At 34.2% G+C, this 17957-nt stretch overlaps 1 protein-coding gene across 1 annotated transcript; it reads right to left on the bottom strand.

Annotated features, from left to right (window-relative positions):
* Positions 1–4815: 4815 nt before the first annotated feature.
* On the bottom strand, positions 4816–15005 carry LOC131644413 (uncharacterized). The gene is made up of 9 exons (XM_058914906.1): positions 14799–15005; positions 12018–14706; positions 11359–11500; positions 11166–11248; positions 10701–10936; positions 9636–9722; positions 8678–8777; positions 6870–7083; positions 4816–6671 (listed from the first exon to the last, which is right to left on the bottom strand). The coding sequence occupies exons 2-9, from the start codon at positions 14541–14543 to the stop codon at positions 5269–5271; spliced, it is 4791 nt and encodes a 1596-aa protein (XP_058770889.1). The 5' UTR covers positions 14544–14706; positions 14799–15005; the 3' UTR covers positions 4816–5268.
* Positions 15006–17957: the final 2952 nt, after the last annotated feature.

The following is a 17957-nucleotide window of genomic DNA, read 5'->3' as shown; positions in this document are numbered from 1 at the left end:
AAAATTTGTAAACAAAAACAATCGACATTTACACCATCATTGTTGAATATATATTACTTGTGTATTAAATTGTATCAAAATTACATCATTGACAATAATACATTCAAAAAAGTGTACCAATTACAACCCAAAATGAATCAAAAGATGCATCACCACATAATTGTACTATTGGTTCCTCCTTCGAATTTTCCTTAGTTGATTCTTTTTCAAGCTCATTCAATTTGGTGAATTCTTCCATCCTTTCCAAAAACTGACCCGACCAAGTTTCCGCCACTTTTGTGGAATGTGTTGTCCACTACAATGATGTACTTGGTATAGGACACCTAGGATTCAAATAAATCTCAATAAAATGTAACGATTTTGAAATTTGCTTGATACACAAGATGCGTTCGGGTGGATCTTGAGATAGGCCACTCCGAAGTGAAAAAAATGTCTTCGAGAATCCATATATTGTGAGATCGTTACACGCCCTGTTATATGTAGTTGCTATAAGATGTCCCATTTCATGGAAGCGCATCTATTTTGACTGCGGTACAGGACCGCTAACACAAGGAGTAAGAGCGTTGTGAGTTGCATCAACATATTCTTTTTTTTCGTATAGTGATGGGTAGAATTTACTATGCATATTCAACACTTTCAAAAGTTATTGGCGGACAAGAAAGTGATTCTCCTCTCCTCTCATTTACAATCATCCTTAACATCATCCTTAACATTTAGAATCCGCTCAACGTGTTTGTGCATAAAAGGCGACATTTCTTCAATGAAGAATACTTTCGCCATCGGTGGTAAAGGAGGTGGTTTGCTAATGCGAGCACTATGCAAACACTTTTTTGAGATTTCGGAGTTAGAGAACTCGGGAAATGTGAATCAACATGTTCAAAGTATAAAGGTGGTCGCTTCATTGAATTGTCATCTTGTGTCAGTTTGACCACACCATGTTTGACCATTTTTCCGTCTTCACCCTTCATTTTTTTGGTGCCTATCGCGGGTTTGAGTCGATTTTTTATTATGTGGTATTCATAAAGTAATGTGTAGGATATCGGAAACACCTTTGCAACCAAATTCATCAGTGCATTGTCTCGATCAGTGACAATTACATTCTGCATGTTTACTTGGTCCTTCAACAAAGTCTTGCACATTTCCATGGCCCTTGTAACATTGACCTCTTTTTCGGATTCTAAACATGTAATCCCACTGAAAAAGTATTCTCCGTAGAAGTAACACCAATAATTTCTAGTAGTGGGAGTCTATATTTGTTGGTATTATACGTTGAATCAATTATGAGAACAGTGAAAAATATGTTGAACATCTTAATACTTTCGAGCTGAGTCCAAAATATCTCGCGAACTGTGACTTTATCCTCACAAACTATGTACCTAAAAACATAGTGGTTATCATCCAAAAGTTTCAAAAGTTGTTGCATTTCAGATCTTGGACCTCTTATCGTCGTGTTGTTTCAATAATGTGCATTGTATACATGCTTCATATTTGAAACACTTTCAGGTCTTTTCCGTTTCAAATCTGTAAGTATGTTTTTTGGCGCCACCCTTATTAAAGACATGTCCGAAACAATTTCCTTCTCCCGCGGTTTAAGGCGACATATGATGGGATGATCGGCTAGCTCAGTTTGCAAGGCATGATTATGTAAACCAGAAACCGCATTAAATTTTCATGTATCATTCATCTTACAGTATCCGCGCAATTTAAACTAACATTCACATTTTCTCGATCTGATGCCATCACGTTTCAACTTCTGAATCATTGGAACGTACATGTCACTTCTCTCGCATATCATGGTTGCAAATGCTTGCTTTCTATTAGAATCATTGGCATACCTTCCTATTACAATGCCAAACCCCAATTTCTTGGCCTCCATGCGGACCCGTTGAAGCATATGTTCACGAACAATAAATAGTTGTTCATTTCTAAATTGTTGACCAACATCTATCTCGACAATAATTGGTCTAGCACCCTGTTTAATATCATCTTTCACCTCATACAGTTTAACATCATCCTTCACCTCATCAGGTTTTACATCATTACTTACAGCAGCTTTGGAAAATATATTCAGGTGCACCATATTTAATACGAACTAAAACAGAAAAAACGGTTTATAAAACTCACAGTAACAGGCAAATTCAGAGATGCACATCTGAAACATGAATAGGTGAGTTCGGAGATGCACATTCGGACGTCACGTTCATTTTTTTCAGCTCAAGAATAAAATCAATGCTAGCAATGAGATATGAAATGGGTGAACTTTACCTTAAATTTCAACTTCTTTTGTTCCATTTGATGTGATAAAACACAAGAATGATGATTTGGAGTCGAAAAGTTGATTGAGAATGAAATTTTTTAAGGGTTTTGAATTAAGGATGTGGCATGGAGTGCGGGAGAGATGATCGTGCAAAGTGGTGATATTTTCAATTTTCTGCTTGACATTTTCAGAGATGCACCTCCAAAAATGTCACTGAATGGTTAAATAAATCAGCTCAATAAAAAAAACGCGTAGTGAATGGGTTCAGGAGTGTTTTCGGAGATGCATCTCCGAATACATCCCATAAAATTTCCCCATATACCTTCAAACCAATTTTCGTCATTTATGAAAAATGATGTGATTTAAGGTGCGTACGGAGATGCATCATCGAAAACACCTAAAAACAATTTTGAATTTTTAGAGATATTAGCCACAAAAATTTCCTAAGATTCACATAGCTAAGTGGTCCTCAGGATAATGGATATAACAGGACACTACTTACAAAACTCTTTCATCGTTCAATATTTTCTGAACATGTTACTGACATGGCATGGTGACGGCGATATCCATCATACCCCTTAGAACAATATTATTACAGTTAGGTCTAAGCTCTTAAACTTTAAAATCACTGGCGGAAGGGGGCTGAAATCACTTGATGCCAGAACTGGCCCCCAAACTAGATTAAACCGGTGGTGATAAACCTAAAAAAATGTAAAAGAATTTAATTAAAATACACTGAAGGTGTAAAGGAATTTACACCGTCAATTAATCATTATTGTCAAATTTTTATAACTGTTTGACTTTTGTCTTGATCATATTCAAAATATTACATAAGAGTGGTTGTGATGCACTGAATGCGTAAAAAAAAATATTTGTTGACAATACATATCGAAGATTTTATAAGGAAAAAAAGGATATATATTGATGCTGTCAATTAATGACAACCATATATTCTAACAAGCGAGACTGAAAAATTTAAATAATTTATATAACACGGCAGAATGATATACCTTCATTATATTAGATGACAATGTAAACAAAAAAATTATACATGTCCATTAAACTCTTTATAATTGAAATGTGATGTAGGAAGATTAGCTGCGCGTATCAAAGAAGAAATCGCACGTCGGAAAACAATTTAATATTTAAAATGTTTTTTATTTTAATATTTAAGTAATTTCTATGTTATTTGTTTTGTATTAAGACCCAATAGGATTCCTGCACCAGAATGTGATGAATTCTATTTTTAATTCAAACAGTTTTGATCCCCTATTTTAAATTCAAATAATTTTAGTCCCCCTTTCATGATTTTTTATAAAAAATTGATGAGAATTTTTCATTTTTTTAACTTATATTTTTATTTATAAAGTTTAATAATAGATTTATATGTGATGATTTGTCATATTTATGTAATTTGTCATTTAAAAAATGAAAACACCGTTAATTTTAAATTAAAAAGTATAAAAAGGAGATCAAAACTGTTTAAATCTAAAATAAAAGGATCAAAACTGTTTAAATTTAAAATAGAGAGACATATTTCGGGAATTAGATAAAATATGGGAACCAAAATTATAATTAATTTTTTTTTATAATACAATTTGAATATTAATGATGAAAAATTAATAATGCAATATGTTTAATATTTTATAAAATCTCGCTGAAATGGCTCATAACTAGGGGTGGGAATAGGCCAGGCCGGCCTACAGGGGCCTACGGCCCAGCCTACATAGGCCTAGGCCAGGCCATGCCTATTTAATAAAGAGGTCAGGCTTAGGCTTTTTTAAAAGCCTATTTTATTAAATAGGCCAGGCTTAGACTATTAAAAAGCCTATGAAGCCTTATAGGCCGGCCTATATTTTCATATATATTAGAAATATGTTAAATAAGTTGGTTCATGTATGCATATATATTAGAAAAAAAGCTATATATATATATATATATATATATATATATATATATATATATATATATATATATATATATATATATATGCCGACCTACAAGACTTCTTAAGTTATATAGATTAATTGAATACTTTAATGAGATACAGACTTTTTAAATAGGCTTTCAGGTCAGGCCTGACTTTTAAAAAGGCCAGGCCAAGCCAAAAAACTGAGCCTATGATAGGCCTTAGGCCAGGCTTAGGCCTTTTAAGTTTATAGTAGGTCAGGCTCAGGCCTTCTAAAGCCTAGCCTAGCCTATTTCCACCCCTACTCATAACCAAGATATCACGGTTACAGCCTCTAAATACTTAATTCCATCATACTGTTATAATGGCGTTAGATATGGGAACTCCAAAGTTAAAATTTCTCAACTCACAATAGGAAATAGAGTTTCCCCGGAAACAGAAGTGAAGATTAGTGGAGAACACAAAGTGGAAGAAACAAGCACGTCGGAAAAAAATAACTATATAACCATAATAATTGGATGCATGAAGCTGAGTTTACTTTCATATTCCATTCCTTTTTCAAGACGATGAATAGCCACGATTTCCTTTAAAGCAACCCCTGAAAAGGGAAAGAAAAATAATAGAAAAAAACAGGTTGTCGTCTAGACTCTGAAAATAACTAAACTCAAATTTCAATTTTCCAGTAACCACTGCCAATTAGGGTACAAGATCATTGCCATCTACAAGGCTTAATTAATCATGTCAATGTCTAATTTTCTAACACCTAAAAGGGAAAAAGTATAAGCAACAAGTATAACAAAAGCATTGCTCTACTCCATTCACATCCAAATGGCAATAACCATGTGAGCAACAAAATACATGAGCCTTGTGACATCGGGTCATTGTGTTGTTCCTCTCTTTAACTCATCCACCTCCAAAAAAATGGAGCTATCCTCCAGAAATCTTTATCTAAATGTAAGATCACCCTATTCTAAGAATTTTTTACAGAATAATTCGCTAAAAATGCAAATCTCGCCGTATTAATTAGGAGGACGCGCCTTCTGAGTTTAAAGATCAAGGTCATTCCTGTGATCCTTTCCAGAATGCATTGCCATATTTTTCCCTACTCAACTGCCTTGTTTGACAGAACTAAGCCGTCAGCACTACCACATGAATTACTGCCAGCAGATGCACAATGCAGAGCCGCACCTGAAGCAGATTTAGTTTCACTCTGTTCAGTTTCATCAACCTGCAAATCGAGCTCTGCTGGCTCTGAAGACTCCTTTATCTCAGGCTTGTTATTGGGAATTACTTCAATATCAATTGGAAGAGCATTGGCATCAGCTGCACTGGGCGCTTTATTCTTCTCACTGACACCATCTGCAATTTTCTCACAAACACCTGAAGATTCTAGTATGAATTGGCAATCTTCAGGAATTATGTTTGTCTGGAGATCAATTGTTTTGGAATGACATAGTTCGGATTCATCAGCATTTGGCGCACCATGACCACTAGAATTGTTTTCACAATTAACAGGAAAATGTTTGGTAATACTCTGTGATTCAAGATGCATCAAAATGTTGGTTGTGAGACCTGCTTCGTCGGAGACACTGCGACCCTTGGATATAGAATGAGAACCAGGTTTATCATCAAGAATTACTTCAATAGGAAGAAAACTGGTATCAGCTTCACTGGAAGCTTTATTCGTCTCATTGACACCATTCGCAATTTTCTCACAAATACCAGAAGATACTAGTATAGATTGACAATCTCTAGGATTTTTGTTTGTTTGGAGATCAATGGTTTTGGAATAACATAGTTCTGCCTCATCAGCATTTGGCTCACTAACAACACTTGAATTGTTTTCACAACTAACAGGCAAATCTTGGGTGAATTTTTGTGATTCAGTGTTCGTAAAGATGTTGGTCGGGAGACCTGCTACACCAGAGGCAATATCACCATCAGGTACAGAATGAGTGCTACAACCATTGTCAAATTGAGTATGTACTTCTGATCCAATACCATCTGGTTGAGCACAGTCGGTCTTAACCCTCAGTTCACAGCTGTCAGAAATCTTGTGTGAATCATGGTTACTGTCAGCAGAATATTTTGATTCCCTTGTCCTAAACATAACTTGTGAGTCAATAGGAATATTTTCTGCCCCAGAGAGTACAGATTTTTCAGCACTGATGTTATTTAAACCAACCTCAGTTGTTACTTTGACCTTGTTTGAACAATTTTCAGTAACCTCCAACAGTGCACCATCGTAGTCTCCAACTTGGCAACAAGAATCAGCCACATGGTCACCGGCATTCTCAGTGCTTTTGCTGTCCACAACCAATTGTTCATGAACAGCTTGACATGTGATATCTTTTGTAGATTTACTGTTCTGTATGTTGTCGCTAGTAATGTCAGGTGTGTTATTCAATGAGTTATCAATTTTCTTGCAACAATCAGATCCTGTTGAGTCTTCCCCATCCTGATTTGCTGCCTCGTATGCAGTATGATTCTTCTTATGATTGGAAACTACAACAAATTGCATTATGCAAAACACAAGTTCAAACATAGAAAAATGACAACAAATTGAGAACACAAATTCAAACTGATAAATGATGAAAAATGCAGAAAACAAGTTCAAACTTAGAAAAAGAACAACAAAGACGTAGATCTACAAGCATACACAACCAAAATAACAGATCATGCCAAGCATCTAGGAAAATGTACCTTCAGTAGGAATCAAATTTTCATTAGTAAATTCATGCTTTGATATCTTCTTCTGTAGCATATCTACGTGAGGGAACACCAACAGATTCATGTTCTTTGTTATTTGCTTCCTTGTTTGATCAAGTGGCTCAAACCCAAAAACAGAGGTCCAGGTTTCTTTGAGTTCTGATATAGCTGGTATGACTAATACCTCAACATGTAAAGAATTGAGCGCCTATAACAATCAGAGATTGAGTTTTGATGTCAGCAAAATGAAAGATCCAAAGGAAAACAGATAACATGAAAGTGCAGCATTATCCTTTCCTGTTGTCCTACAATAAGACTAACCATCACCCTCAAATTAAAAAGCTAAAACTCCATTTTACTTTGCCACATACTACCCTTGGTCCTTTTCATCGGAAATAATATTGAATCATCAAGACCAAGGAAGAGTATTTAAAGGAATTAATACTAAATTTTGATTCAAAAATAACCAAGTACACGTTAAGATTTGTCTGTTTCTTATATTAGGACAAAATAAAGGAAAGTTTTATATAAAAAGACTGGCAGGAAATCTAATAGAACGGGTACTGCATAATAATGAATGAACTAGAAATTAAAGAATATCTGTGAACAGAAAGAAAATGGTTGAAGGCTGACACTTAACACCATTCACTGTCTACAACCCCCACGCATCAAGACCAGAATACAAGCTACCAGGGTGTTTGAAAGGGCCTGATCTCTCCTTATTCCACTTCGAACAACTCTCATCTATCTAGCTGCCTCCAATATATACATAAGCCAATAAATTGACCACTGATACTAACTAATTCTCTCTTTCAGTGTTCAGTTACAGCAAGGGCGGCTTATGAAGCTATTCATGATACAATTGTTTATTACAAGAGTTGGGATGTAATTCTTTATAAATAGGACAACACATCTGCATACAATAATACAGTTGCAGCAAAAAAATGATAGGCTCTCATTTAGTTTCATAGCTTTCCAATAGATTTTACCAAAATATGATATACTAAGTACGTGATTTTTTTATTTCGCATGCTGTTTTGGTTACATTTAACTCTTTTACAATATGAAAAGCGTATTACTATATTATGGTCTTGTTCGTTTTTATAATCTGCTAAAATGTGGTATAAAAGTAAGAAGGCTAAATATTTTTGTTCAACTTATGTTCAACCAATGTAATTTACACAACTCAGTTGATTTTTATGCAAGTACTTAAAAAATTTTATAAACCTATGTGAAACAAATTTAAGTCTGTATGTACGTGACAATTATTAACTGACTATATTAAATATTTTTTAAGTATTGCTGTTTTAGAAAATCCTTAATATAAATTTTCTGTAAATATTACTCCCTTGTTTAGTTCATTTGTGCATCCTATGGGTCTAAGACTCTACACTCTAGTTTGTTAATATGAAAGCGGAGCACAATAAATAAATTTGGCTTTCATTTTCTCCACATTCTAGAAATAAAAGCAAAAATGAATCAATTTAAGATTCCTATTTTAAGCAAGGTATTGAGCAAATCATGTCAAATGTCCTACACTTCGGCGTCAAACTAAAACAGTATCCCACCCTAAGTTAATATGGTGCAGATCATTTCTTTTTGAAAAAAGTGACAGAAGTAAGATTAGCCGGAAGAAAAAAATTTACAGGCTAAAAGAATTTTTTATGCAATCAAGGATAAGGACATAATTGAAAAAATGGAAAAAGCAAAAAATTGAAAATTGTTATATCTAATTCAATAATGAGCAAGCCAAATTCTGTGCAACTAAGACTGAAGAGACATGTATAAAATGCTGAACTTACCCATTCAATGGCATTTAGAAGCCGACGGCACATTCCTTGTCGCCTATACATATAGCGGGTTCCAATGAATGGCATCTCTGCAAGTTGGTTCCCATGGATCCTATTTGATCAATCAAAAACTATAATCATCAGAATAAAAATCTGTCTCTTCCATTGCTTAAAAGAAAATACTTCTCCAAGTACAATGGATTACACATGTTTGCTGGGCAGGGAAGTAAAGCTATACACGGGGAAATTTTGTTTTAGCTATAGCACAGAAAATCAAGGACAAATTTATGATTATGATATCTTATTATAGATGAGTAAGGAAACTTCAGAAAAGGAATACCATTCAACTCCAATTCTCTGTTAACATTTTGGCTTATAGTTTACCTTGGTCTCCCTCTATCAGTAACTATTTAGCTATCCTACATCAAGTATACCCCTAGTAACAAGTGCTTCATGGATCAGCTCCACACATTACCAAACCATATTTGTCACCAGACCTTACTATTTTTTAGATCACGGGGTAAAATATCAAACAGCACATTTTTTAACAGATTGAAGCACATGTTTAGCTTTATTTAGTAGCAAACCAAATATTTTTGTAACAATAAGAACCAATATCCGAATATGTAACTATTATGAGTAGGGCAACCTTTTAGCACCACTCATTCATCATATAGTGATGTTTTAAGTTTTAACTGTTGATACGCACATGATCAACAGCAGATTCCAGTCTAAGTAAGGAAAGGTAATTAATCTGCTTACAATAATGTAAGGCAAGGTAATACTGATTATCTGAGCAAGAAATACCTATAACATATTAATTTCAAAAAACGGTAACTGAAACAAGTACCGGATACACTAAACCATTAAATAAAAAATCTAAATCCAGCCTTCACCCTGCATTTATGTTAAATTCTGACTGCTTATAAAAGCATATATAAACATATCAAAAATTTCAGTGGACAAATACCTGATAGATGCAACACATATGATCTCATCACCTCTCTCTAGAATTGCAGTAATAAATCCACTATAGTTCAGGCGTTTGAAGTTTGACCTAAAAATTGTAACAAGCATATAAGTACTGTGTATGGTATAAGAATAATATTTAACATCTCTAATGTTCTCAGATTTTGCATTAATAAGGTCTGACAATAGCATATAAGTTTGACACTGTCATTTATTTCTTAAATGTTCTCAGATTTTGCATTAGATCTAACTAATTCTTACAAAACTATTTAAGGTGAGGAATACGACTCTTTATACGCTATTGTCAGACCTTATTTCTTCATGCCCACTACCATTGGTTTTGGTGAGTAAATACTATGGCGAGTTACCCAACTGATAGGATTGGATACCATCTAAAGATGATACTGCATGACACTTAGGGTGTGACCCGAGTGGGTGGCCAAGCGGATCATACATAAGCTCCGGTATCATCTTAGATTTTAGATTGAGCTTAACTCATTCTTACTCCCAAAAAAAACTTGTAAGGCAAGCATGTCTGCCAACTATAAACACTTTTTCAGACAATATATCCTCTAATGTGGGACTCCTGATCTTAGTTTAGGAAACTTTATTAAGATTTAACATCTAATTAAAATCGATCTAGGCTTTTTATTATCTTTACTTATTTAATTAATTGATTTACAATATCGTGGGGTTTAAGAGCCTTATGTAATTTAGATTTTAGGCTTGTGAACAATGAAAAATATTGTCATTTTTGCTTCTTTGGAGAATATCTAAATCTTGAGAGCACTCCATCCTAGGGGAACACTCCAGGTTTATTAGGGAAGAAGCCTGCAGAGAGCGTACTCTGGGATTTTTTATCTGGAACAATCCCGTCAAAAGGATCACTCTTGGATTGTCCTACATATAGTTGTTGGGCATGAGCATTTAAGTGGTCATACATATATAGCATCAAGTTGAATTGCAGAACATGAAGTTTTGCAACCACCAAGGAATATCTGCAAGGGCAAATGCATGATCTGGACAATGCTAGTTTGATATATAAAAAGAGGCCACTTGAACTTACCCACAATTGTATACAATACTGCGGATCAGATTGGTCCCGCTTCTATGATCAATAAATGGCATGAAGCACTCATTCATTATTGATAATGCAACAGCCAGCTTAGAATTACATTCTACCAGCTGAGGTTTTGTCAGAGAAGCATCAAAGCCAACATCTGATCGCCAAATAAAAGACCAAGAAAACCCATCTTCGATTTCATGTTTAACCCCAAGAAGCCTTTCAAGTCCCTCGGATAACTGGAGGTCAAAAAAAAAAATTAACAATTTGTCTGTAGTGACCAGAATGTGTAAATATTAAGCAATATTTATAAAGATGAGATCACAGACAATTGAAATTATAGCAACTACTTCAAGTCAAATTTTAGCCCAGTTCAACTTACAAATATACAACTAACTTAGCATCAACCAATTACATACAGTGATTAAAACTCGAGCAGATGAAACTATGAAAGAAAATATACCATACCTCTTGACATTTGTTTCCGCAAAATAATGCATTCCCGGAATCATCAGTCTTACCACCATTTGCCTCAATACAGGATTTGTGAACTACAAAAGGTAAAAAAGCCATATTCATTTCTAACTGGGAAGTAACACAAACACAACCCCTTGTGATAAATAAGTATTTAACTATCAAAAGAATATAGATAAGGGCATACATTTTTCCTCACATGAATGGCATGTGAGCAATGCAGGCATAGTAAACTCGTCATTGACAACACTTTGGTTTGAACATCCACCAACCAACCCACAAAATTTGCAACAACAGTAAATGCAGTTCCAGTCACCAGATGGAAACTTCTGCAAGTAAAAAAAAGAAGCTTTATTTTCCAGAACATGATTAAGTTGCACAATTTTCAATATGCAGATGTGTCATAAAAATGTAAAGTATGAGAAGTATATAATAACAATAAGCAAGAGGAATTCAGAAATGTGAAGTATATTAAATAACAAGATTTTCCCAATGTGAAGTATATAAAATAACAATAAGATTTTCCCATTAATTCTCATGAAATCTTCTAGAAATTCAGAAACAAAAAAAAAAACAAGCATATATATTTTCACCAAGAAGCAATAGGTAAGAAAAGGCACAGATGTTGAACAAATCTATTAAATTGTCACCAAATTAACATATATTGAAGCCCTTTTTGACGATGAGACCATAGATACTAAACGAAAAGGGGAAAATGAATAGTTCATAACAGTTTGAAATAGAATAAATATCCTAATAACAAATTTACAGTGAAAGAATTCTATTAAGATCAGTTATAACAAAATGAATTGAAGTAACCCGTGCAGCCAGCATCAAGAGACATACTTTTATATCCAAGCAGCTTTTATGGAACGTTGATGGGCAACCATCACAGCACATCAGGTCTCCACCATCTCCGCAGATACCACATGTATCATCGTTAGGATCTTCACCCGCAACATCAACAAAATGAAAACTTTTACGTTCAGATTCATCTTGTTTATTCCATGAATCTAGCAGGCACTGTAGGAGTGAAGTTCCATCCTCCATATATATACTTTTAAGAGGATCAGATTGTTTGCTTCTTGCATGAACTCCAAAGTCAGAAACTGTTATGATTGAATTACAGCAGCCACAGTGAATACCATCTCCTGTGATACTACCTTCCAGTGGAGCAATTTCCAACTTGTCTTGCATACAATGGACCTTCCCATTTTGAAGGATTGTGCCCAAATCAATCATCCAGGCAAGTACAGTTCGTTTTCCACTGTATGGCACATATCCGTTAATTACTGAATCTACCTCTTCTGTAGCATCCCGAACCAACAAAGCACCTCGCGTCTTGTTCTGTGTTTTGTGCCGCTTACGATCTGTATCGCCGTCCTCGGCAAGTGATCGTTTCCTTTTCATTTTCCCTTTCACTGACTTACCCTTGCCAGCACCAGAACCTGGTTTTATTTTTTTCTTTTTTCGATTGACCCCACCAACATTTTTTCCAACTTTTCCTTCAAATGGCACACATTTAACTGAACATCTTTTCTTAGTAACAATTCTAGTCAGTAAATTGAAATCTTCCTCTGGTATTGGTGTAAATTTGAATCCTGGTCTGTACGACATACCTTCACCATTCCCCGCTTCACAATGCTCTTTAAGCCTCTTGTACGCCTTGGTTATGGACCAATGTGTTTTTCCATCCAGAGCAACATATACTGCATCAATATAATTTCTTCCATTTCTAGGTCTATGGTCAACAGTCCATCCTGCATCTGAGAGACATCCCATTATTTGATTACTAACCAATTGCTTTTGTTCACGTAATTTAATTCGATTAGTAGCAGGTTCACTCACAGTACTTGATGTCCTCTTCATTTGATTACTCACCAATTGCTTTTGTTCACGTAATTTAATTCGATTAGCAGCAGGTTCACTCACAGTATTTGATGTTCTCTTCTTTTTAAACTTTTTACTGGAAACTTTTTTCCCATTTTCATGCCTCGCCTTTCCTTTACTATTATGTGACACGGTCATGGGATACTTTTGTTGGTCGGTCTTGGGAGGTCTCCCACGCTTACGAGGTGGCTGAACTAACTGATCATCCTCTTTTATAACTTCTTTGAGAGGCCTCCCAAGCTTGCTCAGTGGCTGATCAACTAATAGACCTTTCTCTTTTATCTCTGTTTTCGGAGGCCTCCCAAGCCTACGCGCTGGCTGATCAACTAATTCATCTTTCTCTTTTATCTCTGTTTTCGGAGGCCTCCCAAGCCTACGCGCTGGCTGATCAACTAATTCATCTTTCTCTTTTATCTCTGTTTTTGGAGGCCTCCCAACCCTACGTGGTGGCTGATCAACTAATTCACCTCTCTCTTTTATCTCGGTTTTTGGACGCCTCCCAACCTTACTCAGTGGCTGATCAACTAATTCATCTTTCGCTTTTATCTCCGTTTTCGGAGGCCTCCCACGCTTCCGTTTCAATTTCCTCTTGCCCTTCCCTCCCATTTTCACCTTAACTCCTTCATTCTCGTTACCATCAGTAAAAACTCCATCAGCTTCTCTAACCTCATCAAACCCACCAGGTTCTCCATTATTCTCAGCAACGTCATTCCCTCCATTATCAGGTTTTTTATCGTCTCCCCTCTTTGATCTTGACCGCAATACTCGAGCCCGACTCAACCCTTCATTCTCCTCCCTATCAACCTCAGCTTCTAAACTATCACCATCTTTCAAACAACTCCTAGGGCTACTATTTCCATTCTCAGCTAAGTCAACATTTCCACTCACACTCACATTTAAATCCAAACCGCTCTCATTCTCAGCTAAGTCAATATTTTCACTTGGACTCGCATTTAAATCCAAGTCAAATTTTGTTTTCGCAACACATTCAACTTCGCCAGCACCTTCAACTTCACCAGCACATTCAACCTTGTCTTTCTTCTCAATCACCGAGGTAGGTGCCTCAAAACCCTCATCCACTGAAACTAAATCCTCATCCTTTTTCTCAACCAATGAGGTAGGTGCCTCTAAACCCCCATCCCCTGAAACTAAATCGTCATCTTTCTTCTCAACCAACAAGGTAGGTGCCTCTGAACCCTCATCTTTCTTTTCAACCAACGAGGTAGGTGCCTCTAAACCGTTGTCCCCCGAAACCAAATCCTCATCTTTCTTCTCAACCAAAGAGGTAGATGCCTCTAAACGCTCATCACCCGAAACTAAATTTCCATCGTCTTTCTTCTCAATCAACGACGAAGGTGCCTCTAAACCCTCATCACCCGAAACTAAACTATCACAAGCATTCTTCACAGAAACCCTTTCTTTCTGAACAACCTTCCCTTCACCCAAAACCTTCCCTGACCGAGTCCGAGATCTCAACCTCATTTCTCACGAAACCCTAACTCTACAAAAACCATAAACCTGAAGTAAACCGAAGGAAAAAACACAAAATACCCATTCAATTCTTAACCCAAAAAAACCTTACAGTTACAGCAAAAACCAAGCAAACTCCCGTGCACGATTCAAACCAAACTCACCAACACAGTCTCTGCAACAAAACACAAACAAACAGCTTAGAAAAAATTGAACAAAATGATCAGATCAAAATCAAACACAGAAAAAAATGATGAAAATGCTTACCAATGTGAGAGTGATTGCAGAGAAATCAACGAAACCTAGAAAACCGTTCGATGAATTGGAATGTTTTGAGGAGCATTGTTCCAAGGTTGTGTTTGGAATTAAAGGTTTTAGAGCGATAAACTCTAGAGAGAGAAAGTGGAGACGGGGTTTAGGGAGAGTGAAGAAAGAAACCACCACTACGGAGCAAACCGTGTTCAGATTTTATAGTGTGCGAGATTTTCTTCGTCTTTTCTTTTCTTTTTTATTTTGACGGAAATATTCTTTTCTTTTATTGGTAAATTACTTTTGACAAATATTCAATAATATTCTACCTTGAGGAGTTTACTAAATTTTTAACATGTGTTGAAAAAATGAGTTAATCTTTGATATTTCTGAGCTATAAATTATTATTTAGTTAAGATAAAAAAGAATGTTCTATAAAAAAGTGAGATATTTAATATTTGAATATTTAATGGTTTTTCAATGTTAAGAAATTAAGATTAAATATTTTTTTTGTGAAACATCAATTTTTTTATTATTTTTAAAAAAAAAAATTTAAGAAAAAGAGATTCTAGTAATTTAGAGCTTGTGCCGAGAGATATGGACACTGACCAAACATTGTTCTCACCTAGAAAAAAAAATTATATGATGTTATCTTAAAAATGATGTGATGTTATTTTAAATTTAGGATATGATGTTTTCTTGTTGGTAAACTTATTAAGATTTTAATATAAAAGATAAGATAGTCCAAATTTTGGTTTAAAGTGAAGAGTATTTTGTTTCGATTAAAAAGACTTGGCTCAACATATTTTATTATAGTTTTTATAAATTGAATTTGAAAAATGTCATTAAGTTTATGACAGTTGTTTTTATTTCCATAAGTACTGATTTAAATAAAATTATTAGTGAGAATTACATTTGATTTGCAAAAAAAAAAAATATAGAAAATTATATTATATAGCTTTAATTGATCTATTGTTTAAAATATTAGATAAAATTGAGAACAAGGTACAGTATATTCTTTCTCCCGCTTAATTTATCATAGGTCAACATATACATAATATACTTAAATTTTAAAAATTTCTTTCTTTTTTTTTTCTCCTTCTCTCTCTTTCTTTCCCTCACTAATATGTATTTTCTCTAGTCATTATTATAAGAAAATATTTTTTTTTAGATTTATTGAATAATAAATGTATTTTGTACAGGGGTGGCCCTGAGCACGGGCTCGCGGGGCGGGAGCCCAGGGCCCCATAATTTTAGGGGCACCAAATTTTTTTTATCCCTATATATATTAAAAGAAAATTTTCTAATATAAAAATACTTGCTAGAATTTTATTTTTGAAAACTACTGCTTAACAAAATTATAGGGGCACTACAAGTTAGAATTAATTAATAAAAGAATCTAATTTCCCCATAAATAAAATATAGAGAAGAATAAAATCAATTATTATGATGAAAATCCCCTAAAAACAACACTATAATGAAAATTCGTTTCAACTCACAACTGAATCTTGAGTCTGCTGAAGAGTCTTTCCGAAATAACTATTTCTTATATATTGTAGATCAAACAATTGGCTCACTTGATAGAAGATTTGAGCAGTATAGCACATATGAAAATATTTTTGAATTCTTGTTTAGTATTGAAAGGCTTAGATCATTATCTGATAGAGACTTGAAAGTATGTTGTAAACATCTTGAAACTTGTTTAAAACATGTCGATTCTCTTGATCTTGATAGTGAAATTTTGTTTGAAGAATTTAAAGTCATTAGAAAAGTTTTAACAATTGAATCAAAATCAAGTTATATGATATTGGGTTCTTTAAATACTTTTAATTGTTTTCCTAATGCACACATAGAATAATATTGACTATTCCTATCAGTGTTGCATCTGCTGAAAGAAGTTTTTCTGAATTAAAATTATTAAAATCTTATTCGAGATCTACTATGTCACAAGATAGATTAAATAGTCTTGCGTTGATTTCAATTGAAAATAACTTTTTGAAGAAAATTGAGTATGGGCAAATTATTAATGATCTTGCAATAAAAAAATACTAAGAGGATGATATCTAAATAATTTTAAAGGTTTGGTAAGTTTTTTTATAGAAAAAAGATCGGATCAAGAAGAAGAAGAATAAGTCTCTTTATACTGATTTATATTTTGATGTAGTATAAACATTGATTCAAAGATCCATACTTGTATTCTTTTTGCACAATGTCAAATGAAAATGTGTTTTTATCCAATTATTTCTTTTATCCTTATGTATTTATTGTTAAAAACAATTTTTAGGACACCACTATTTTGATTCGCCCAGGGCATCCAAATTCAAAGGACCGGCCCTGATTTTGTATACATAAAAGATCATATACATTAATTATTTAGTATACATAAGAGAATATTTATTTATAATAATGACTAGAAAGAGTATATGTGTATTTATCTCATTTTTCTTATTCTTATTGTTTGTTCTGTTTGGAACCATAATTGTTAGTACAAGACTGTGATGCAATGGTGTAATAATTTTGGTTCAAATTGTGCAAGATGAGTCTCTAAAATTATTATTTTAACGTTCAAATTAGTTGTGAATAAAATATGATAGAGTAAATTATGGATCGAATAATATAGATTTACTGCTCATGTTGTGTTATACTCCCTCTGCCTCAAAATGAAAGTCTTTTAAGGTTATTACACATAGATTAAGAAAAGTAATGATTGAATAATCAGATATAATAATTTTACTAAACTGTCCTTAATTACTATTGGTTGTCATAAATGTATAGTATGATGTAATAGCTTGAAAGTATTGTAGAGAATAATTATTAAGGGTAAAGTTGGTAAAAGTTAACTAATGTTGCATTGAAAACGTAGAAAGACTCTTATTTTGGGACAAATTTCTTTGGTTAAAAAGACTCTTATTTTGAGACCGAGGGAGTATATCTAATGGAAGATTGTTGGGCCTACACCGTATTGGGCATGTAACTAGCCTAAAACGGTTATCCCCAAACATTTGTGGTGTGATGCACAAGAAGTCTTCCAAGGAATTGGGTCGGATACTGGATACTATGTTGAGAAGTATAATTTTGGAGGCAACTACATTAAATGTCAATATAATCATTGAGACATTTTGCATGTTTTCTTAACATGTGGCCCTAGGTTCATATGTTAAGTGTGGCGCTTTCCCA

The sequence above is a fragment of the Vicia villosa genome, linkage group LG1 (genome assembly GCF_029867415.1).
Source record: "Vicia villosa cultivar HV-30 ecotype Madison, WI linkage group LG1, Vvil1.0, whole genome shotgun sequence".
In the NCBI taxonomy this organism is placed as follows: domain Eukaryota; kingdom Viridiplantae; phylum Streptophyta; class Magnoliopsida; order Fabales; family Fabaceae; genus Vicia; species Vicia villosa.
Note: the sequence above shows the minus strand (reverse complement) of the source record. Positions and strands in the feature narration are given on the sequence as shown.

Bases quoted from the DNA above. Each gene is read 5' to 3' on its own strand.
- LOC131644413 (XM_058914906.1), bottom strand. From the start codon at position 14,543: ATGAGGTTGAGATCTCGGACTCGGTCAGGGAAGGTTTTGGGTGAAGGG. The intron at 9,723-10,700 runs GTAAGTTCAAGT...TACAATTTTTAG, and splicing joins AGTATTGTATACAATTGTGG to GTCAAACTTCAAACGCCTGA. The intron at 6,672-6,869 runs GTACATTTTCCT...AATTTGTTGTAG, and splicing joins AAATTTGATTCCTACTGAAG to TTTCCAATCATAAGAAGAAT.